The sequence below is a fragment of the Hordeum vulgare genome, chromosome 1H, assembly GCF_904849725.1.
Source record: "Hordeum vulgare subsp. vulgare chromosome 1H, MorexV3_pseudomolecules_assembly, whole genome shotgun sequence".
Classification (NCBI taxonomy): Eukaryota; Viridiplantae; Streptophyta; class Magnoliopsida; order Poales; family Poaceae; genus Hordeum; species Hordeum vulgare.
This window is the reverse complement of record NC_058518.1, coordinates 474,999,278-475,021,545: the sequence shown is the minus strand read 5'-3', so window position 1 is coordinate 475,021,545 and position 22,268 is coordinate 474,999,278. Positions and strand designations below refer to the sequence as shown.

Below are 22,268 nucleotides of genomic sequence, written 5' to 3'. Positions count from 1 at the left end.
ACCAAGAGACGACATTTTCTAAAAGACTGTTCTTTGGAGCTTAAAGTAACACAACGGGAGTTTAAGCACCACTCAGTAGGTTAATATAAACAAAAATGCAAAGGAGATATGCGAAGTAATGTCTTAAAAAGGTTAAAAAGAAGTGGGCCAGTTCACTCTGTAGCAGCATAGATTAAAAAAATACATACTTTGTCTCCCTGGTCACCACCACGTCCCGTTCCCCATCCCCTCACACTCCCACCGCTATCCACTCTGAAGCTCACCTGTGCTGCCGCCGCCGCCCCTCCTCTCCGACGCGGCCGTCATCGGAGCCGCCCTCCTCGCCCGCTCACGCACGCCTCATGCTCCCATGGTTCGCGGCTCCCTCCCTCCTCCAAACCCTAAGCCCCCGTCCCCCTCGCGCCACCTTCTCACCTCTCCCCCTCCATCTCCCGCATGACTCCTCCACGGCCGTCACTACGCCGTCCGCGCCGACCGCGGCCTCCGCCCCGCCGCTCGAAGACTGTCTCTGCCTCCTGCGCGGCGAGCGCGACAGAAGCTGGCGGGCCTCTTTCAGAGTCAACCTCTTCACCTCACCCAGAGTAGATGAAGCTACATCAAGTTCAACAAAAGATGCCCGGTGAGTCTTCTGAACAGTAGGATCTACCCCATCCTTGACTGCATGTTGTCCGTTGTCCGGATTTTTATCGTGGTTAACTATGCTAGCTCTAGCATCAGAAGCACAAATCAGCATCTGGCGATAGGCCTCATGAAGCTCCAGCCGCCGGCTTTGAGCCACTAATTGAGCTCCAGAAGGGAGATGCTCCTTTTTTTACAATGTTTAATTAGCATGTTCTCCCCACCTATTATTTATTTTTATTTTGACAATATAGTAGATCCAATCAGAACAAGAATATTGCCGACAGAAACTCATCACGAATCACGAATATCTGCAGCTAAGCACAGTATCAGCAGCTGCAAGGCCATTAGAGCACACGAGAGAGAAGAGGTGGTAATTAAGATTTAAGGGGCCCTTTGGAATGCAAGTGTAGTTTCATATGTATTACCTCCACATTGAGTAAGATCTCAAGTGGAGGGGGATTCAGAGTTCCCAGCCACAGCAGCTCAGGTCCAGCGGAACTGAATCGTGAAAAATCCATCAAAGTAGTTGAGATCTCCCTGAGTACACCCAACTCCCCATGATCTATACTGCAAACCGCCAGCCCTTGATGTTTCAGCTGCGGCGGCTGCCCGAGGTGGCCTCCCAAACCAATGCGTTAGCACACCGGGCACGACTGGAGGGGTGACCCCGTGAAGCGAAGGTCCGAAGCCAGGGGAAACGGCACGCATCACCACCAGCATCCTTCCTCATCGATGCCTCTCCCTCGCAGATGAAGCTTTATAAGGACGTAGGGATGGCAAGCATCGACGGTGGAAGTTAAGTAGGACTACAATGGAAAATATGAACAGAAAATTGACAATGGATGGAAAAATAGGACCAAAAAACCAAAAAAATGGCATCAACAAGAATATGCTTTTAAATTGGTTCAGTAAAAAGATTTCATGCCATCTCACCTTCCCAGAAGGTCCACACAAAGAAACAGAGCCGTAAGAAAGAACCAAAGCCATAGGTAATATCAGGTTTCTTTTTCAAGCCACAGGCCCACAATGTACAGAATATATATAACTTAATTTTCACAATGAGCCCATGACCATTCACAGTTGCCAAACGGGTATTCGTCAAATCAAGAAGAAACAAATAAAAGTTAGTAGGGAAATCAAGCTGTTTTCTGGACTATATTCCAGGAGTACTCGCTGATCAAATTACTATAATTAAACATTAGTTAATTGCCCGTGCGTTGCAACGGGATCATAATATTTTAGATCTTCATCTCTGCCAGTGGCGCATCTGACACACAATCCCGTCGTAACTTATCCACCAACTCTTTTCTATAGGTTGCAAATTTTTATAACACGTAACAGTCTTTATCTTCATGCTCTACAACGTTTGTAAATAGGAACAAAAGACATCATGTAGGCCACCCATACCGTTAAAGAAAAATCAAAGACTGTGTATAGGGCTAAGTTTCATCGTCTATAATTCAAACAAATTAAAGTAACAAGTTTAAGAGGAAATGATATAGCTATCAAGTATACTTATATTGTGATACAGTTCTGGTGCAAATGACATCACAATCGCAGTAGCGGTTAGGAATTACGAGTTACATGAAGGGCATCTCAACCTAAGTAGATTATGAGTCAACTTATTCTTCCTGAGCTGTCAAGATATAAGCTTATGGTACTTACTCTATTGCCCTCCCTGTTAGTTCATGTTTTAGTACGAGTTTGGCATCCATATGTTTAATCTGAATGCATGCTTATTATTGGTTCTGCTGCTAGGTTGGGAGAGCCAAGCAGGATTGCAAGAGCAAAGATGCTCAGATCAAGAGCATGGAAGAAACAATCCAATCCCTTGCAGCCAACAACAAGGCAAAGGACCTGCTCACTATGAATCTCCAAGATAAGGTACTGTCAACATTTTTCAGCATCCAAACTTACTGCCTTGTTACTGCTATGCATGAAGAATTAATATGTTTCTTTCTGCTTCTCATTCTTCTATACAGATCAAGGAGTTGGAGTTGCAGCTGCTGGTTGAGAGGAAGATAGCGAGGCAGCACGTGGACAACAAGATCGCCCAAGACGTCGAGCGAAAGCAGCAGCAGCAGCAAAGCCTCAAGATGGAAGAGAGCAACACACATTTGAGAAGCCCCATGTCAGAGAGGAACCTCAACGCCACCATGGAGATCCCGAGCATTTTTAATAGAGATCCAAACGATTTATATTGATAACATCACACTCAAAGATAAGTGGTTGTGTAATAGCAAAACAACCTAAATTTTGGCAACAAGACAATAGTTAGTATTTTTGTTCTTCTTTATCAAGTCACTGTCAATGCATCTTCCTCCTGTATTTGGTTGAAACTTCACGTTGTCTCTTGTTATTTCCAGCTTGAATAGGTGCAGCTTTGACAAAGTATAGGATGGGCAGATGTCGCGAAAGGAATAATCATGGTTTTTGAAGACTGATAATGCTCCCTCGAGTACTACACAGCAAAAAAACTCAGGTTAGTGTGCGTTAAGATCTACAATAGTTATGTGGTTGTAATGCAAATCTGAACATACTTTACCTTGAGTAGGTATAATTTGATCCGGCTACTTTATGTGCTAAGGACTTCCTTGTATACTATGTTCTTCATGGTCGTTAATAAGGGCTCAGATCTTTTTCTCTTCTTTGAATTCTTGCTTTGTTCCTTGCCCTTGCCTTTATCCTTGCCGTCGTCGTTGATGGCGAGAATCTTAATGTTCCTCTTCACGGTGGCTCTAGACAATGCAACATAGAGCTGACCGTGAGAGAAAATCGGGTCCGGTAGGTACACCCCGACAATCGGTATGGTCTGTCCTTGTGCCTTGTTGATCGTCATGGCAAAGCTGAGCCTAATAGGGAACTGCTTCCTCTTGAACTTGAAAGGGAAGATATCATCATCGGATGGGCATAGAGGTATCCGAGGAAGGAACACCCTCCTACCATCATGTTGTCCTAGCACGATTTCTGCGTCGATGGTGTTCCTCTGGAAACCCCGGACCACAAGCCTTGTGCCATTACATAACCCATTAGCTGGATCTATGTTTCTCAATAGTATAATGGGGCAATTTATCTTTAGTTTGAGGGCATGCGGAGGCAGCCCGTTGGGAGTCAGGTTGTTGAGGAACTCGGGGGCATAGTAGCCGTGTGGGTCATCCTATGCACTATCAAAACTATGGTAGATCTTCTCTTCGCCCTGGAAGCGCTCTATCATGCGTGTGTTTATCTTATCAACATTGTCGTTCTTGGTGGATAGGATCGCTCGAGATGTCATGTAATTTGGATCAGACATGTTGTGGTCTAGAGCAGGAAATACATGGTCGATTAGCTTCTCTAGGTCAACACCGTCTCCTGTTGGCGGCACACAAATGTCTTGAGGGAGCCTTATGTTGCCTTCGTCGTCGGTTTCTTCGGTGTCGTTGCCTACCCTTGGCAAGTAATCTACGAACCACGGGTCGTTATGCGCCCTCATGTTCGTGATGAGCCTTAGCTGGCGCATACCCTTCCAAAGGTATGAACTCCGTAGGGTCGCATCGATTATCTGACCCCGTGACCCTTTCCTGACGACTGGAAGCACCTGCGTGAAGTCCCCACCGAACACGACAGTTTTCCCCCGAACGGTTGGTGTCGTCGTCCCATAATGTCCCGCATGCTATTATCCAGTGCCTCAACAGCTTGCCCCTTTGTCATGCTGGCCTCGTCCCATAGGATGAGGGAAGCCATGCGTAGGAGCTTGGTCGTCCCACTTTGCTTGGTGAAGCTGCACGACGCCCCATCTTCAATGCTGAGTGGGATCTTGAACCTCGAGTGGGCTGTCCTGCCTCCAGGCATGATGGAAGCCGCGACGCCGGACGTCGCCGTAGCCACCGCTATCTTGCCCTCCCCCTGAACCTTTGCGAGCAGTGCCCTGTATAGGAAGATCTTCCCGGGGCCTCCCGGGCCATCGACAAAGAATACACCCCCATCACTGGCATCTACTGCTGCCAGGATCTCGTCGTATGCAAGCCTTTGCTCAGGGTTTAGCGAGGACGCTAAAGCAGCATCGTGTGCGTCAACCTCGATGGTGGACTCCTCTGTGACTTCTCTGGCCTCGCCTCCACTAGTGTCATAGGTCTCGTCAATGTCCGGAAGAGGGAACAACGCTATGTCTTTGCCCATTGACTGTAGCATGCCCCTGATGTCTAGCAACACCATCTGCTCCATTGCCTTTGAGCAGGTGTGTGATCGGCGGTAGTCATCAGACATCGCCTCTAGGTGCCTATCCCATAGACCCGCGCACGTCACCTAGCTCACAAAATACCAAGATTGTTGCAAAGAGCCTCCTGAGCGAGGCTGGCATCGCGAATTGTGTTGACTCTGTAAGAGACTTGTCAAGCGTGTTGTCGGCCTCGATGAGGCCTGATCTCTCGGCAACATCGCGGAAGATATCACATAGCACACCGTCCACGGTCCTTAGGTCCTCGAAAGATGTCTTGCCTGGTACGTGGTTGAGCACCACTCGCAGAAAGTATCGCTCCCCCTCGGCTGGATGTGCTGACACGATTCGACCTACTTGGTGTTGCTTTTGCCTCGGCCTCCAGTACTTTGCTCTCTGCCATGTGAAACTTCCCGGAAAGTCCTTGTACAGGATATCTCGAGCCCAAACATGTTGCTGATTAGCGAGGAAATACTCCATCAACATTGACTTAGATACTTTATCACGGGCGACGACATCGGTCAGGTCCTCTCCTGCTTTGAACGTGACACTATGCATATTTGGGAGATGAAGCGGCAATTGTAGGACCGACGGGAAACTCTCAGAAAGCTTGAAGCCGAATATCCTCCACATCGCCTCCGGTGGAGTAACCCATCTCGCATCGATGTACCTTTTAATCTCTTCTACAACCCCTTTGTCATCGGGCTGGTCAATGCTAATTGAAGCTCGATCGTGGCCCGTGTATACGTATTTGTAAAGGTACTTGACAACCTTGATGCTGGAGCACACCTCGACATTTATGTGGTAGTTGAACATCCGCAATAGATAAGGGTTGTAAGGCACCACCCATCTTTTATCCAACATCTGACGGCGGACCTTAGCCTGACGACCATCGTCCCGCCGTCGATAGACAGGGTATGAATCCTTCCCCTGTAAGGTGTTCTGGTTGAATGGTCGTGGGTACTGGCTCTTGCACTTCAAGTCTTGCATACACACATTTTTGGGATTTAGATTACCGCATGGGCCGTGCATCATATGCTTCACGACCATGGCATAGAGCTCTGGATACTTATGCTTGTTCGGGAGCTCTGCGGATATGATGCGGTCATACTGCTCTGGCACCACAAGTTTATATTCTCTATTCATGATCAACAGGAAGTGCGCATGGGGGAGGCCCCTCTTTTGGAACTCGAAGACATACACATGCGCTACCACAACACCTAGGATGTGCTTCTTGAACAACATCTCTTTCATGGTCTCCAACTTGGCCCTAAACACGCGTGCGACAAGATCTGGTCGGTCCTGGGGTGTCTGGCCAGGAAGCAGCTCATTCAGTATCTCCTCCCAGCTAGGATTGCACATCATAATCAAAAAGATGTCAGGCTTCCCATAGGTCTGCACCAGTGCCATAGCGTCTATATGCCTCCCCTTCATGTCTCGGTTGCTCCCCTGATGCGTCCCTGGGAGCACGATCCTCTTACCAACAGCGCTCGCTTGCACCTCCCCAACCGCGATGCTATTCACAAGGCCTTGATATAGATCGGCACGTAACTGTGTTTGGTGGTCCCTGATCCACTTCAGCCTACAACCCTCAATCTTGATGAACATGTCCACACCCCACTGCTGGAACAGGTGTGCTCCGTGAAGTATGGGGTTGAATATCGCAGGGCGTGTTTGTAGTCGGTAACAGTAGTAGTCCCTGACAGAGACGCACAACCGGCTGTTCCCCTCTGTGCAAAGACGTGAAAGAAGAAGGTTAGGTACCATATGGGAACGAAAGACTCTGTTTATTTTTTTGCATATAAGCATACCAAACGGGCGAACCTGAATCATTATCGTGGTTCCGTCTTGGTTGTTGTGCAAGCTCCCAAGGGACATTGCGCTTCGGTATATTTGGATGCCAACCAAGCTCCCCCTTTGGGAAAAAGAGGGGATACGAGAGCGGGTCATAGCAGCCATCTGTGGCATGTATACTATGCTTCTCGTTGTTGTCCCCACAGAGTGTAATGCTGTGGTTGAACCTGTTTGCTAGATCGTTTCCCTCGACCCAAATTGCAGCCATCTCGGATGACACAGGCCTGTTATATCTCCGTTGATCGAGCTTCTGGTCAGTGTTGAGGTCTATGCGGTACTCCTCGAGGTTTTCCTTGTGGGCACCCAAACTTCTAAACGGTTGGGAGTAGGGGTTGCCCCTGAGGATGTCCACTAACTTGCTGACGACGCGTTGGCCCAATTTCTTGGTAGCCTCATTGCGATGGCTTAAGCTGGGGTCGTCGTCATAGAAGTACAACTGCAGATGTCTAGGATGAGCTGTTGGACCGAACGAATGCACTTTGTGGTAAATAGTACCCTGCGCCGAAACGTGTATACCCCAAACTTCATGTTCGTATAATTGTTGTCTAGGCTGACGCCAAGGGTAGTGAAGGAGAAGTGACCGTTGAAGAACCGAATGCTCTCCCGGAAGTGCCGAGAGTCTGCATCTCCGCTAGACCATAACCTCATCAGCTCTGGAATAGGCTATGGTTGGGCCAAATCTATTTCGCTGTTTCGACAGCAGAAGCCATCTGTCTCGTACTGGAACTTCCTGGCCTTTTAATGGTCGCAGTTCGCCGCGTGCTTCAGGATGTGTGTGCTGTCTGGGATGTTTGAATAGACATAGTCAAAAGGATCAAGGTCGATAGGTCCCGTGTTGGAGGAGTCCACGGGCTGATCAATGTTCGTGACATCAGCGTCGTATCCTGCAAGCATCATCGAGACATAACATGTCATGATAGGATTCACATCATAAAAGAATAGTATACAGGGACGAGAAGCGAAAGGCGCCTCAGAGTACCTTCACCGGCAAACAGGTAGTACTCATCATCCATGAGGCCATCGGAGAGTGCACCATCGTCCATTATGTCGCTGAGGAAGGCTTCCATATCATCTGCAACATTGTTGAGCCGGTAAGACGGCGTGCTTGATGAAGGGGGAGGAAGGTTTAGTGTGACTGGTGACATGGTGGAGAGTAAAGATGAGAGGGTTACCATCGGTCCCTATGGTGTAAGACGGCGTGCTTGATGAAGGGGGGGGGAAGCCAGTGAAGCAGCTCTTGTGGGTGGTGAAGATGAGCTTGTTGCTGATTTGTTCACATCTAAGGTACTTGCCTCTTGGCGGGGAGTCCAACGTTTAGCTTCAAAGCTTGCATTACGACGATCTAGCAATGCTGACTTCTTACCTCCTGGTATGTTCTTCCCGAGTGCCCTTCGTTTTACGGCATTCCCTTGAATCTTCTTTATGACCATACCTTCTTTCTGAGCTCACTGCTTAGACCTACGCTGTGATCTGGTCTCATGCCTCTGCTCATGGGCTTGATTCTGGTTGTCGTATATTCACTGATAATTGCCTTGTTGCGACACATTTATGGGCTCTTCCTGTTGATCACCATCGCCCACGGTACGACTAAGGTACTCGCCTGCACCGTTAGTGAGCCGGTAAATACTGGTTGAACACACATAGACATATGAAGTAGTGTAAAGATGGGGGGGATTACCATCTGATTCTAAGCCGAGACCAGCCTTACTTGTTGACCGGGGGGCTTGAGATGAAGCGGCGGGTTCCCGGACTGCCAACGCATGAGTGGTCGACATCAGGTTTGTGGCAGCTAAGGTAGATGCATCTGGTCGCGGCATTGCTATGGATTCAATGAAGGGGTGTTGCGCCTAGCCGCGAGTTTTGCGTTTCTCTGAGCTCGCATATTCTGCTCCTCTTCGGGTGACATGTTTTGCACACGTGCTCTTCGACGGGAGTTTGTCTCTTGATTATCGTCGTCGGTCATATTTTGGTAGGCAACCCTTCTACAACTATTCCTATCTTGCTTGTCCTCGACCGACATATTTTGGTAGGCTGCCCTTCTAAGGGCGCTTCTCTGTTCCTTCTCCTCTGATGTCATATGTTGCATGGCTTCTCTTTGACAGGAATTTCTCTCCTCATCTGTTTTTTGTTTTCCTAGCTGCTCTGCGACGGGCATTGATTTCCGCCTTCTGTTCAGGTGTTAACCTATTTTGCCGTGCTATATATTGGTTTCGCCTTTTTTGTTTTTTGTCTAATGTAATGGCTGCGGTTGAAGCAAATTGTTCAAGACCAGTGTGTGAGGTGTTGATCCTCGGCGCTATATATGAAACAATATCATGCTCAGTGCTGCTATGTGTTCCTCCAAGTGATGCACGATGATCATTGTAGGCCTCTTCACGAGAATGATTTCCTGGTGAACCATTTTATGGACCACTTTCGTTAAGAAATGTACAAATGCTAACGGAAAATATCTTAGTGGGTTAAATCTCTACCACTTGGAGTTTTGACATGCGGCACTGCCTGAAAGGCCGTGAGATTGCCAGCTATGGGAACCATCATACGGAGTTGCGTGGGCAGATTTTCATCATCGTCGGAAGAGGAAACACCGTTGTTAGTAATGTCCGTTTGGTCGCGTATGAAAAAACCAGACAGTGGTCGGTGGGTAAGGTGGATTGACTCCTCGGTGTCCTCTCATATTCAACAACTGATAAGAATTAATGTAGGATAAGTTGTGAAAGATTACTGTATACCTTATATGCAGACATGTGATTGGCATAGACATACCTCTTTTTCCTTTATCATACACATTCACGCTTTCCTGTGACATCTCTGGCTCCTATATGTTATTCATTAAAATTGCATTCTTTTGAAATAAGAAAATGATAAAACATGATGAATGATGAATGCACTCTTTTGCAATAAGAAAACTGCATTCTCCTATACTGTGTAAACCTTCTTTTAGTTGAGCTGATTTAATAAGCATCATATTCTACTTTGCAGGCCTTGCTCCATTTTATGTAGTGGGACGAGTTGCCCAATATAGAAGAGCTTACTGGTCTAAATATGACTTGGGTTTCCACTTTGATGGCTCAGCATTTGCTTGTAGCTCCTGACGGGTATGCATTGGAGAGACTAACGTTGCTTTCTGAACTCAATCAATGTAAAGACATTGCGAGTAAACAAAGTTCCAAATACTTTGGCGTTGGCTGAACAACACCATTTCCACCAGGTAAAAACTGTTTGCTTGAAATTCGTGGCCTCGCCGAAATATTTGAAAGGTAGCTAGCAATCTTCTGAATTTAAGCCTGAGAATATGTTTTGCTGTAGAATTTGGCGATATCCGGTGTGGGTTTTCTTGTGGCTACAGAATTTGTTACAATATGATGAAATTATGCTTTATGCTTCTTTAGTTAATGCAATTATGTTGTATGCTTCTTTAGGTTAACATATTTTAGGTCCCAGAATGAGATTAATCATGTTGTTACATTGGCAAATATAGTGTGTATTTCATATCATCTTTTTTCATGCAAAATAAAAAAAGTGGTAGACGGCTTAAATATTTGGAAATTCCTAGGTTATGTGCCAGCTGCCAAGTATTCGATCTGTTGGTACATACTTGCTGCTATAAATGCCAGTTTGGAACCTAAAAACTTTGGTTATTCTTGGTTTGCTGTTTGGAAATTAAAGGTATTACCGTAGCATTAAATGTATTAACTTGAATCTAACTCTTCTCTATCTGCGAGCTCAGATGTGTGGCAACAGTGTTTCTTGGCCATTGAATTGGATAATTTTCGTGATTATAATTTTCAACTAAATCATGCATAAGGAGTTCAAGATTGGGTTTTCTTTTATTTTTTGAAAAATAAGATTATCCATATAAAAAAGTACATATTAAGGAATCTTTTGTGAGTGGTGCAAGGCCTTTTGATAGTATGCAAAAATTTATGCATATACTGTTCCATTTTCCTTACCTAACATGGTGTTTCTTGATACAGTGGGAGTAGAGGTCAACGGTACTTGTGGAGTGGTGCAGTTTAAATGTTTTAAGTGAGACTTGGTTTGATGCCTCTATGATAGATGAATACATCCTTAATCCGGCTATCAAATAATTGCATCATACTTGGAGGTAGCAGGGACGTGACATATGTCTTTCGAATCTAGGTAGTACTTAGCTTACCTGGTAGACAACATTACTTTCAAAATATTTACCAATTATGATAGGAAAATCCTATCTGTATTGATGGAGCTAGCACTGCATTGTAGATTGAACATGCCTAACTCTAAACCCTCATCCTCACACTTCGATTTGAGATATAAAGACGATCGACGATTGTGTGCTTTTGTATTTGAAGTTTTCATCAACTTCGATTTGTTTATTCAGATCAAGACGGTGGTATATACATCCGAATTCGAACCAAAGAGTGCCTTAAAAGGAGGGAATTAGCAGGGCAAGGAAAGAATAATGGAAGGTAATTTTGATTATCTTTACTATTAAAAGGACCATAATAGTTTTCAGATTCCGATTCTCTTGACAAATATTTGTTTCTCGTTCTCTTGTGATTGTGGTTGTGGTTAACATATGCAAAACATTACCTAAGCATGTGATTGAGGGAGGGAGGCACGGAGAGAACTTGATTTCCTTTGGAGCCTATAGAGATTCTTAGTAACCACGATAGAAAGAGATAGAGCCTTAAAGAGAGCATTATGAGAGCCTCAAGTAATGCACGCCTTATGAGAATTGTCTTAGTAACCACGTTCAAGTTCAGGGAGGGAGGCAGGGAGAGAACTAACTTCTAGAACTATTTTATTCAAAACATTGTGGAGTCATTACCTGAACAACTATAAATTGTTGCTAACGATGGATTCATGAATATATAACTCTTCAGAAATTGTTCTTAATTCATGAATAAATACGTGTACTTAAAAGAGCACTTGCGCTATTCCATGATGGGAGTGCGCCTCCTCCTTAACCACTTCGAAGAGCAGCAAAGTCTGGAGCGACATGAGGTTGCGGGGCTCGGGATGGTCACGTTGTGGCAGCCCATGACTTACTCCAGCATGTGCAGCGGCATCGTATTCTCCACCAGCATGAGTTATAGAATTTTTAGTGGAATCTCCCACTTATTCGCAGCTAATCCACCTAAAACTATAGTGGGTTGTTAGTTATCCTTCATGAAGCTAACAAGTGGTAGTGGTGGATGTCATCGGTCCTTATTTACTAAGAGATTCCTTACCAATGAATGTAGTTTCCCTAGCTAATTTACCGCACCCTGATCCTTATGGCTGCAGTATCCCTAGCATTAGCATGCAACATTGGTAAATTGATGCTAACAAAAAGAACAAGGTACAGAACAGGAGTGCTCATATAGCAAAAAACAAGAAGGCCTATGGTTTGTAGAACATGCCGTGTATATTTGATGGTTTAGACAATATTTATGGTTTAGAAGACGAGACTCCACCACCATTATCATTTATCAAACGCACAGACATTACCAGTAAAGACATTTAGGGGAAGAGCTATTAGCATGCACAACCCGATGTATACGAAACTGGTGCGGCGAGCTATTAGCATGCATAATCCGATGTATACGAAACTTGTGCGGCGGGGCGACGCCGAGCTGCGCCTGCGGCATATGGAGGTGGGGTGGGTGGGACGGCGAACCCTAGCATGCGGTGGGAGGAGGAGATGACCAGATGGGTAGGTTGTCCAAACATAGTCGTGGGAGAGAAGGAATCCTGCAGGGGCCAACGAGGTTGGACGCAAGGGCCGACAACGGGGCTGGCGGCGCGGCTGGCCGGCGGCGGGGATGGGAACGAAGAAGGTAGGAGATAACCCCTGAAATCTGTAGTTTATATATTAGTGTTCAAAAGAGTCACTAAGATTTTATACAAGTTAATAAGACAATTCTCATAAGGCGTGCATTTTAACACCTGAACTTGTATTTGCAGCTTGAATGAGAGAGAGATAGAGCCAGGTGGACCTGGGAAGAGGCGGACACGAGGAGATGTGACCAACACAGCCAACACGGTTTGGAGTCCTCCGGTGATGGATGCGACAGCAACAGGTGGTTTGATGTTCTCCGCGGTGGATGGGTTGAAGGCCTCTCGCGATGGATGTGATAGTACCAGGTGGAGCAGGCAAGGGAGGCAACACCAGGTGGGGCAAGGTGGTGTTCTGTAGCGGCGGGGCAAGGTGGTGCTCTGTAGCGGCGAGGCTGGTGGTGCTCTGTAGCGGCGAGGCTAGCGGCCAGTGAGGCAGCACCAGGCGCGGCCTGTAGTCGTCGCTGCGTGGTGCTCTGTAGCCGTCGCTGCGTGCATGGTTTGGCTTGGAAGGCTGCGTGGAGGGTTTGGCTTGGAAGGAACTGCCAGGACGTGCTTTAGTTAGTGGGTTTTGTATTGAACCGTTTTGTTTTGAGCTGTTGACCGTATGTTTTCAGCTGTTGACTGTACCACGTGGGAACCGATGCTTGGTTTATCGCCTGGTTTATGAAGGGTTAAAAAAAAATCAGAAAAATCGATGGAAAGGCTACCGGTAGGAGGGGGATCGCACCAGGTGAAACCATCACGACGAAGGCAGATTCTCCTTTAATAGTAGAGATAATTTCTCCTGTTTAAAGACAGAATAGATTATAAAAACTGGATTATATAATCTGGATAGTTTCAAACAGAGCCTTATAGCTTCTAAAGCACGATCAACGACGTGCCACGTTTTCTTTTTGTTTGAACGTAAATTTATGCCATGTAGGCTACATATATTAAGTTGTAGTAGAATTATAAGCCAGTTTATTTGAAGTGCCAAGGTTTAACCGAACTGAATAATTGGCGTTTGCTCCGTGGACATTTCATTTAACAATTGATCTTGTGTGTTATTAATATAATATAAAATATTTTATGACCCGTTGCAACAGCCTCTTGGTAGTCGACAAAATCTCTTCCCAAGAACAATCAAATCCGTACGTCTACCTAGTAGCCACGCACGTACGTACGCGTCTCGCATCAGACCTTCAGAAGAGGTACTTGGAGAGCACGAATTTGGGCGCGGCCCGCCGGTCCCCCTGCCAGTGCTGCATGTGCACCCCGATGGCGTCCAGGTGCTGCCCGCTCCGGCCATGGAACCCGACCACCTTCCCTCCGGCCGTCGCCGGCGACGAGAAGTAGGTCCCGACCTCGTCCCCGAACGGCCCGTACCTTCCCCGGTTGCTGACGAAGGTGATGGAGCGCAGCGCCCGGGGCCCCTCGGCCGGGTCGGCGTTGTAGTAGCCGCGCACGCAGGTGAGCACCTCGTGCGGCGCGTCCAGCTTCACCCGGTGCGTGATGTGGCCGCTGGTGCCGTGCCGGGCCGACCACTCCGACCGGTCGCCCCGGTCGTACTGGATCTGTATCGACCCGATGAGCGCGCCCCGGGTCACGTACACCTGGTTCACGCCGGCGTACACGCCGTCGTCCCACGCCCGGCCACCCTCCCCGCCCCACGGCCCCGGCCCCGCCGCCACCGGCTCCATCACCATGGCCGCGTACGGCACCTCCTCGTCCACGTCGCCCGGGTCGTACCGCGGCGCCGGCGACGGGCTCCTGCTGGCCGCCCTGAGGGACGACGGCACCCTGCCCTGCTGCACGTGGACGCCGATGCCGTCGATGTACCAGCCCTCCCGGCCGTGGAACCCCACGACCCGCCCGTCGGCGAAGCTCGTGGAGAAGTATGTGCCGTACTCGTCCCCGTAGGGCCCGTAGCGCCGCCGGTTGGTGTGGAACGTCAGCGACCTCACCGCCGTCGGGCCCATGATGATGGTCGGGCCGTAGTAGCCGGTGATGTGGGTCAGCACCTCCGACGGGAAGTCGAACGCGATCTGCAACAAACCACGAGCGCGCGTCAGTCAGGCCATCAGCACCACAGTCATCTCTCTAGTAGGAGTACTATACACACATGATAAATGATTGTCTGTGAAGCAGATGACGTTGATTACTTTGTCGGGTGGGACGCCGCTGCTGAAGCCGTGCTTGTTGCCCCAGACCGCCTGCCCGTGCCGGTCGTACAGCACCTTCATGGAGGTGACCCCCACCGCGCGGGTCAGGTTGATCTGCCACACGCCGGTGTACACGCCGTCGTCGAAGATGGTGCCGCCGCTGCCGCCCCACGGACCGTGCGTCTCCGGCCCGCTCATCGCCGCCCTGTACGAGCTAGGATACGAAACCATCTGCACAACCAAAGTTGACAACTTCATCACAACATAAAGAGTGCAAATTAACTTATCATCACACATACAATACAAAGGGGTGCAAATGCGATAAACCACTATATATGTGACAGCAGTAGCACACCTTGTTCATGATAGCTCCATCGTGGTAGTCTGGAGACGGATGCGCGTACTGCTGCTTAGGGTAAGCGCTACCGTAAACGGCGTAGCTATCGCTCCGATCCCGCACCGCGAGGGCCATGTCATGCTCATCCCCGACCTCGTCGACGGTATAGCCATTTCTGTTGTACGCCGGCGTCGGGAGCTGAGGCAAGGCTGGATAGCTGGAGGGATTCGGAATTGGAACGTGGACTTGCTTCAGGTAGAAGCCGATCGAGTTGAGGTACGACCCGGACCGTCCATGGAAGCCGATGATCTTGCCGCTGCTCACCGGGAGCGAGAAGGGCGTCCCGTCCTCGGTGCCGAAAGGTCCGTACTTGGAGCGGTTGCTCTGGAACGTCAGTGATCTTATGATGACCGGGCTCCCGCAGACCGATCCGTAGTAGCCGCTTACGGACAGAAGGATTTCTCCGGGAACATCTAGCTTCACCTGTCCATCATACAAATGTAATCTGAGTGAGTAATTTTGTTCAGGAATATGAACTTCTGAAATCATGTAAAGCCTGAAAATGTTTTGTGTGAGGGTTTAGCTTTAGCAGGCTAGACCTTATCTGTTTCAGACCCGTCCTCCGTGCTCCCGTGCGTCTGTGACCAGACCGAGTGTCCTTTCAGGTCATACTGGATTCTTATCGAGTCGACGGCGGCACCATGGGTGATCATAATCTGGCATACGGTCGAGTACACACCGTCGTCCCAGGGGTATCCTCCTGTCCCTCCCCAGGGTCCAACCACTATGGGGCTCTTCCCATCGGCGCTCATGATGCTCTGTCAGAGAACGGCCACCCAGATTTTGTTAGATCATGGTCGATGAAATTGGATGCTACAAACCATAAATCCATCATTAAGAAAATAACGTGTTTACATCTCACTGCCTCCGAAAATCAAATTTGATGGCATGATATTCAGTGAGCAAGCTTTCCTTGGACAACAAAAGAAAGTATATCGATGTAATGCGAGTTCAGCTGTTGATCCGAACACTTTTCTGGAGGGTTTATAATGTTCACTCTAATCCTTAACCAAACAACATTTTCTGAAGATTCTATCCATGCTTAGGATACAATTCCTCCTTTGTCCACACGGATGTATCTAGGAAAACAAACAAACTAAATATGCACACGCAAGGTCATGATACATGAGCAAAAACAGAATAGCGCACCATATTTCTGTCCCCCCAATGGACTCGGACACTTGGGGGATGGAGGGTTGAAACTGTGCCTCCTCTTACTATCACCTTGCTGCTACTGCGATCTGAGCTTACTGACACACGAAGAAACACCGACCTGGCCAATTTATAGGATCACCGGAACAAGAAGGGCAGAGCGAAAGCAGCCACTGTCGCAAACAGGCAGCCGTGTTTAACGGCTGAGGAGAACTGAAAGCAACCGAGAGAACTCGATTCTCCGGCCTGCTGGAGCCAATTCACGCGAAATGGAGAACAACGCAATCTTTTCCCCGGCCTGCAATATATTCTCCTTTTGCCCATCTCCTCCCATGACGGGCAGAAATTCGGCGATGGAGCATTGAAGAATTTCTTTTGGAATAAAGAGGAGAGCTCCACACACACACAAAAAAAAAACTGCCTTTCACTTGGCCTTCTGGAATGACTTTTCGGAGTTTGTGGATGAGTGGGGCATTCGCTCTTCTACGGTTCGCGAGCGAGCACCATGTTGATCATGTGGTGTTTTTGATGCGTGTCTGAGAGTAACTTGTGAATTCTGATGCGTTTTTTCTGGTTGACATGTCATGGTAGAAAACTGTCACCATGTTCACCTGTTTCAAGCTGCAACTCCAACCGGAGCCGGGCGTGGCCAGGCCGGTCTGCGTGGCGCCGTCGCCCTCAGCGGCTCGGCCATCCCGTCGGGCATCGAACTGGCGGCGCAGGTGGCTCGGCTGGGATGGGTGGCTCGCCGCGTACCGGCCCGGCCCTTGGACGGTGTATCGAGGTCGGGAATATGTTTCTCCGTGCGTGCGATGTATGCCCTCTTTTTGCCCGCACCTGGTGCGCCGCCAGCCATGGGTGGGTGAACGCGTCCCTCACTCAGCATCACCTTCTCGGTTCGGGTGGAGCAACGCTTCTCCAAGAAGCTCTAAAAAAGATAAAACCATGTGACCATGTCAAGTTTCTTTTTTTCAATGTTAAGATTAACCATATATAGCAGATTAATAAAAGATTAACCATGATCACCATGGTTGTACAGTTGTTGGAGCAATGTTCAAACATGGTTGCATAACACACAGCCACGAACAGATTACGGAGCATGATGCACGTATCTCTTTATTATTATGGGTGCTTGTCTCACATCTAATACAAGCTGAGTAAAAATAGACCATCCGTGTAAAGAAAATCTCACCGAACCCATCATAGGCTAATCCGACATGTACAATCATAAAAACACAATACAATAATACAGTACCAGCTGCGTGATTCACGAGTGTACACTACAATCTCGAGTACTGGACATCTCTGTTTTTCATTCAACTCATTAGACATCTCCTTGCAAGGCAACCAGCAGCTAGAGGTGGCAGGGTACTTGAAGAACGCAGTGAACCCCGCCACTTGTATAAGACCGTGCATACATGTGTATCTGTCTGCGAGAAAGGGTGATCACCGGTTAATATCAGGGATTCAGGAGGGGAGGAGCGATCGCATTGACGGCAGTGCGGGACGAATCAGGTTGGCATCATCTTACCTGTGATCCATCCCTTCTTTGTATGCTCACTGATCCAACAGTTCCAACAAACCATTCCAAGAGGGGACCTTGGAGAAAGCTTGCTTCCTCTTGATTCCTTCTATACTGGAGAAGTTGCCATTACCCTGAAGCAGTAAATTTACCAAATGCTCAGTCAGTCATCAGGGTACACAGTATTTATCTGGTTCTGTATATGGGATATTAAGATGATGGGGTAACCTGACTAACTCACAAAGATACTCCCTCCGTCCCATAATATAAGACGTTTTGCATTGCAAAAACGTCTTATATTATGGGACGGAGAGCTTGCAAAGAGTCTTATATTATGGGATGGAGGGAGTATAACACAGTTTGTCTGTGCATACAAAAACTGGAACGGGATATGAAGGAAATAAAGATGGAAGGAAAAGTATTCAAGGGCATTTGTCAAGCTTAACCATATCAGGCTTTCAGGCAGGTCAGTTCCTAAATCTGAAACACGATGAGAGCTAAAGTAAGGAATGCATAAAGCCTCTAGTGTTTACCTTCAAGCAACGCCCCCTAGCTGTGTCACATATAGGATAGTCATGGGGGCAACAAGAACGGTTATCGCTGCAGCAAACTGCATTATCTAGTTCACAGCAGCTCCAGGAAAGACAGAATCCCAAGGCTCGCCAGGAGCAACAGCAGGTGGATCCTTCAGGGCAGGAGGTAAAAACACTGCATTTGGTTGGGCCAGGGCCTGGTGAAGGGGGAGGATTCGGGTTTGTTTTTGTAGGGAACGATGCCATCATGTTTATGCCACAGATACCTGACGATGAGCCAGTGTTTCTATGCATATGCATGTAGCCCTTCATTCCCCATCTTTCACCCCAAGAATTTTTCACAATCCAATAATCCTTGCCACCTTCAGAACCATATCCCACAATTAGGACTGCATGATCAAGAGACGTTGGACACGGACCATCAAAGATACCCTGAATAAGAAAATGATGGAAGTCAAGTACAAGATGTGGTAAAATTGTACGTATTAAATAAGTTAGTGAGAACACAACTGCATTCAAACCTGGGAGTATAGCTGAAACGCTCTAGCGCTGCCACATATTCCTACACTAATAGGTTGCTGGGCAACAGCTTGTAGTAACAAGTCTTCCTTGCTAGAAGGCACCTCCTTGTAGCCGTCGATTGTTACCACATGCTTTTTCAGCTGCAAAACAAGCAGGAAAATTGCATGAATATGACACATCATGTGCCTAAACATTGACAAGGTAATTTTTTACACGGCTAAACCTCCATCTTACTTTGTTCTTGTTGCATGTTCCATCTGCTTCACGAAACGGGTAATCATCCTCCGTGTCAATCCCACCATTTTTAATCACAAACTTATAAGCATAGGTCATAAGCCCACCGCCACAACCAGTATTGTAAGATCTGTCACAATCGATTAGTTCCTGTTCAGAAAGGCTGAGAAGAGAGCCCGTCGTGATCTTGTTTATTCCTTCCATGGCACCTGTAGCTGAGAAGCTCCAACAAGCACCTGAACGACAATCCAGACCACATTAACCGGAAGGACTGGTGTGGTTTAGTAATAAGGAATGAGGTAGCACCAACTATTAAAACAGAAAAATACTTCCAAGTATCTTGTATCAAGGCCCTTTTGAATAAAAGGAAACAATACAAGTCCAAAGGAGTGATTTCGTGGAAACAGAGACTTGCATCTTCACTTCTTCAGTGTCACTCTTGATCCTAATTTGTAAAAATGAACTGCTGACATAGTTCTTATTTTGCTGTCATATCTAATTACAAATTTGCTAAGGTAACCCCAAACCTAGAATTCTGGATTGCTGGAGCCTGGAAAAATGACAAAAAATTCCCGAGATTCTTATTTCAGCTGTAATACACAGCTGAAGCACACGCTGAAGCAGCAAATAGCTACTTCCATGGCAAAATCTAACAAAAATATTAGAAGCTATTCTCTTGTGTGGGAAGCCCTAAAAAGCAACAGCAACTACAAACCACATAAGGAATTAGAGGCCTGATTCTTTCTCTAATTCATCTATCTATCTATTTTTCTAAGTAGCCACTTCAATACCTTGATATGTTTCACATTTTCAAGGACAACAAAGTCCGTGAATCTACCATTGGGAAGAGCATAAGTGACTACAAACCAGCATAGTTTGGAGAAATTTAGCCAGTAAACTTGCAAATTGGCCGGGCGAAAAACTAAACGGAGACATTTTTTCAAAATCGTCTCCAACCAGCCATGATGATAATTAACTCAGGAAAACATGCTGCTAAATGCCAAGCACTAACCAATCAATGTACTCCCTCCGTTCCTAAATATAAGTCTTTTTAGAGGTTCCACCATGGACTACATACGGATGTATATAGGCATACTTTAGAGTGTAGATTCACTTATTTTGCTTTATATGTAGTCTCTAGTGGTATCTGTAAAAAGACTTATATTTAGGAACGGAGGGAGTATTACCTAATGAGTTATGTCATGGGCGAGGTTAGCTTATTGCTTATATTTGTCAGCTGCTGCTCCCTGCCATGGATTCTAGCTCCTGGAATAATTTGCGGCAATAATGCCTCAGTTATTCAGATCTTCAGTATCACTATGATTTTGATGCACTTACGTTACTGACTACATTAATTTGCGGCATAATGATAACTACTACAGGCAAACATTTTTCTAAATGCAAGTGCTCACCGAATAATCTACCACCATGATTATCTAATGAGTCATGTCAGGGGGAGGTTGGCTTATTGCTTATATGTGTCAGCTGTTGCCCCTGCCATGGATTCTAGCTCCTGGAATCATTTGCTACAGCATCGCTTTTGATGCACATACGTACCACATCTCGATCTCTAAGTTTCAGCATTAGAACCCCAACAACCAACTAGGCAAACAGCAAAACTCTGACGGAGAAAAAATTATGAGCTCTGCAATGTCAAGTGGTGCTGAACAAGAGATTGAGAGGCGTGGCGCTCACCGCAGCTGCCCTGGTCCTTGACCTTGGTGACGGCGCCGCTCTGCCTCCAGTCGAGCGCGTCGGGCACGGCGCCCACGCGGCCCTCGAAGCCCCCGTCCGACGGCGAAGGCGCCCCGAGTGGGCCCGGACCGACGGCGAGTCGGCCGAGGCGCGCGGCGCGGAACTCGTCGTGGGTGAGGTCGGCGAAGGCGTTGAGCGCGAGCGTGTACGACGGCCCTCCCGGCCCGCTGCTGGCCACCGCGTCGTTGTGGGCCGCCACGAAGGCCGCGTTCTCCGCGAACGCCGCGAGCCGCGCCGCGCGCTCCCCGGGCGTCGCGTACGCCTTCCCGTGCTCCGCGCACCAGGCCTCGAACTGCGCCTCGTAGTCCGAGGCCGAGACGCTCTCGTCGCGTCCCGCAGCCGCAGCCGAGGCCGACAGGAGCAGGAGCAGCAGCAGCAGGGGCGGGAGGTAGGAGAAGAGACCCATCTCCGTAGCTCCCTCCGGGTTCCACTCCACTCCTCGACTGCTCTGCTCTGCGGGGTATAAATAGGGGTTTGGGTTCGGCGAGCTTGGGCCCCGGCCGGGGTCGGGGCGCCGGAGAGAGATCGGAGGAGGGGCAAAGAAATTTTGGAGATGGGCTGTTGACTGACAAGAGAGGGGAGGGCGTCGCGAGAGAAACGAGGGGGCTCGCTGATTGGAGGGGGCGGGGCGGACGGGTCCAGGCGCGATCCACGTATGCCGACGTACGTAAATGGCCGGAGGCCCGGAGCAGACGGGGACCTCGGCTGGCCCCGCACGCAGCACCGGCGACGTACCCGCCGTCCACCGGTGAAAAATCCGGCCTCACGGGGTGAAAAAATCTGGTGCGAAATCCCGGGTGACACTCCTCCGACACGGCGTTGTAGGGTGTAGAACATGCGGATAAGGACAGCAAGTTTCTGCTCGCACCAACGAACGGTAAATATAATTAAATGCTACGTGCTCCCTCCTTTTTTTTAAGAAAGTATGCTTCAAATCATGAAATAATACAAAATTCTTGACCCGTAATAGCACACCCTAATACACTCATAAGAAGCCAGAAGTATAAAGAGGGTCCTAAAACAAGCAACAAAACATGAGGATCTTTGAACCTCTGTATCATCATTTCTGAACCTTGCAAGAAGACACCTGCAACACAACAATCTACAACCAGATTCAAATAGGTCATCATCATCAACCACGACATAATCGCCGCCGCGTTGCTTTCCATTCCTTCGCAACGACGCCAAAGGGACATGGACACACTTGTGCATCAAACACTCCTGCACCAGTCTTCGTCATATGTGGCTTTGAGTATCGCTATATGTATCACTTCCAGATGGAAGATAACTAGGATCCAGTTCCCGCGCTGCCACCGAGCCAATCGTCCGGACAAAGCAGGACGTCCATCCAGCAACAACACAAAGCAAGAGAAAGAAACAACAACGAAAAATCATACTGACTAAGAGGATGAAGAATCTGCGTCTCCACACAACCCCTTCCCATCCGAAGACCCAACCGGCCAGTGCCAGGTTACATCCACACACCATAGCCCGCGACCTCCACGAGATCCGGGGATCCCCACCCTGCTGGCCCTTGGCC

The 22,268-nt window shown here is 48.0% G+C and overlaps 1 protein-coding gene and 1 long non-coding RNA gene across 2 annotated transcripts; one reads left to right on the top strand and one right to left on the bottom strand.

Moving 5' to 3' along the window:
- The first annotated feature begins 2,945 nt into the window (after nucleotides 1-2,945).
- LOC123446744 lies at nucleotides 2,946-11,106 on the top strand. Its single transcript, XR_006631435.1, has 3 exons — nucleotides 2,946-3,103; nucleotides 9,743-9,878; nucleotides 11,031-11,106. It is a non-coding gene; the product is annotated as an uncharacterized LOC123446744 (long non-coding RNA).
- Nucleotides 11,107-13,494: 2,388 nt separating this feature from the next.
- LOC123446733 (jacalin-related lectin 3-like) lies at nucleotides 13,495-21,374 on the bottom strand. Its single transcript, XM_045123288.1, is given in 10 exon segments — nucleotides 13,495-14,496; nucleotides 14,614-14,844; nucleotides 14,969-15,433; nucleotides 15,550-15,768; nucleotides 16,262-16,335; nucleotides 17,746-17,818; nucleotides 18,218-18,649; nucleotides 18,739-18,879; nucleotides 18,974-19,209; nucleotides 20,669-21,374. Coding segments are annotated over 10 exon segments (3,180 nt in total). The 5' UTR covers nucleotides 21,135-21,374; the 3' UTR covers nucleotides 13,495-13,653.
- Nucleotides 21,375-22,268: the final 894 nt, after the last annotated feature.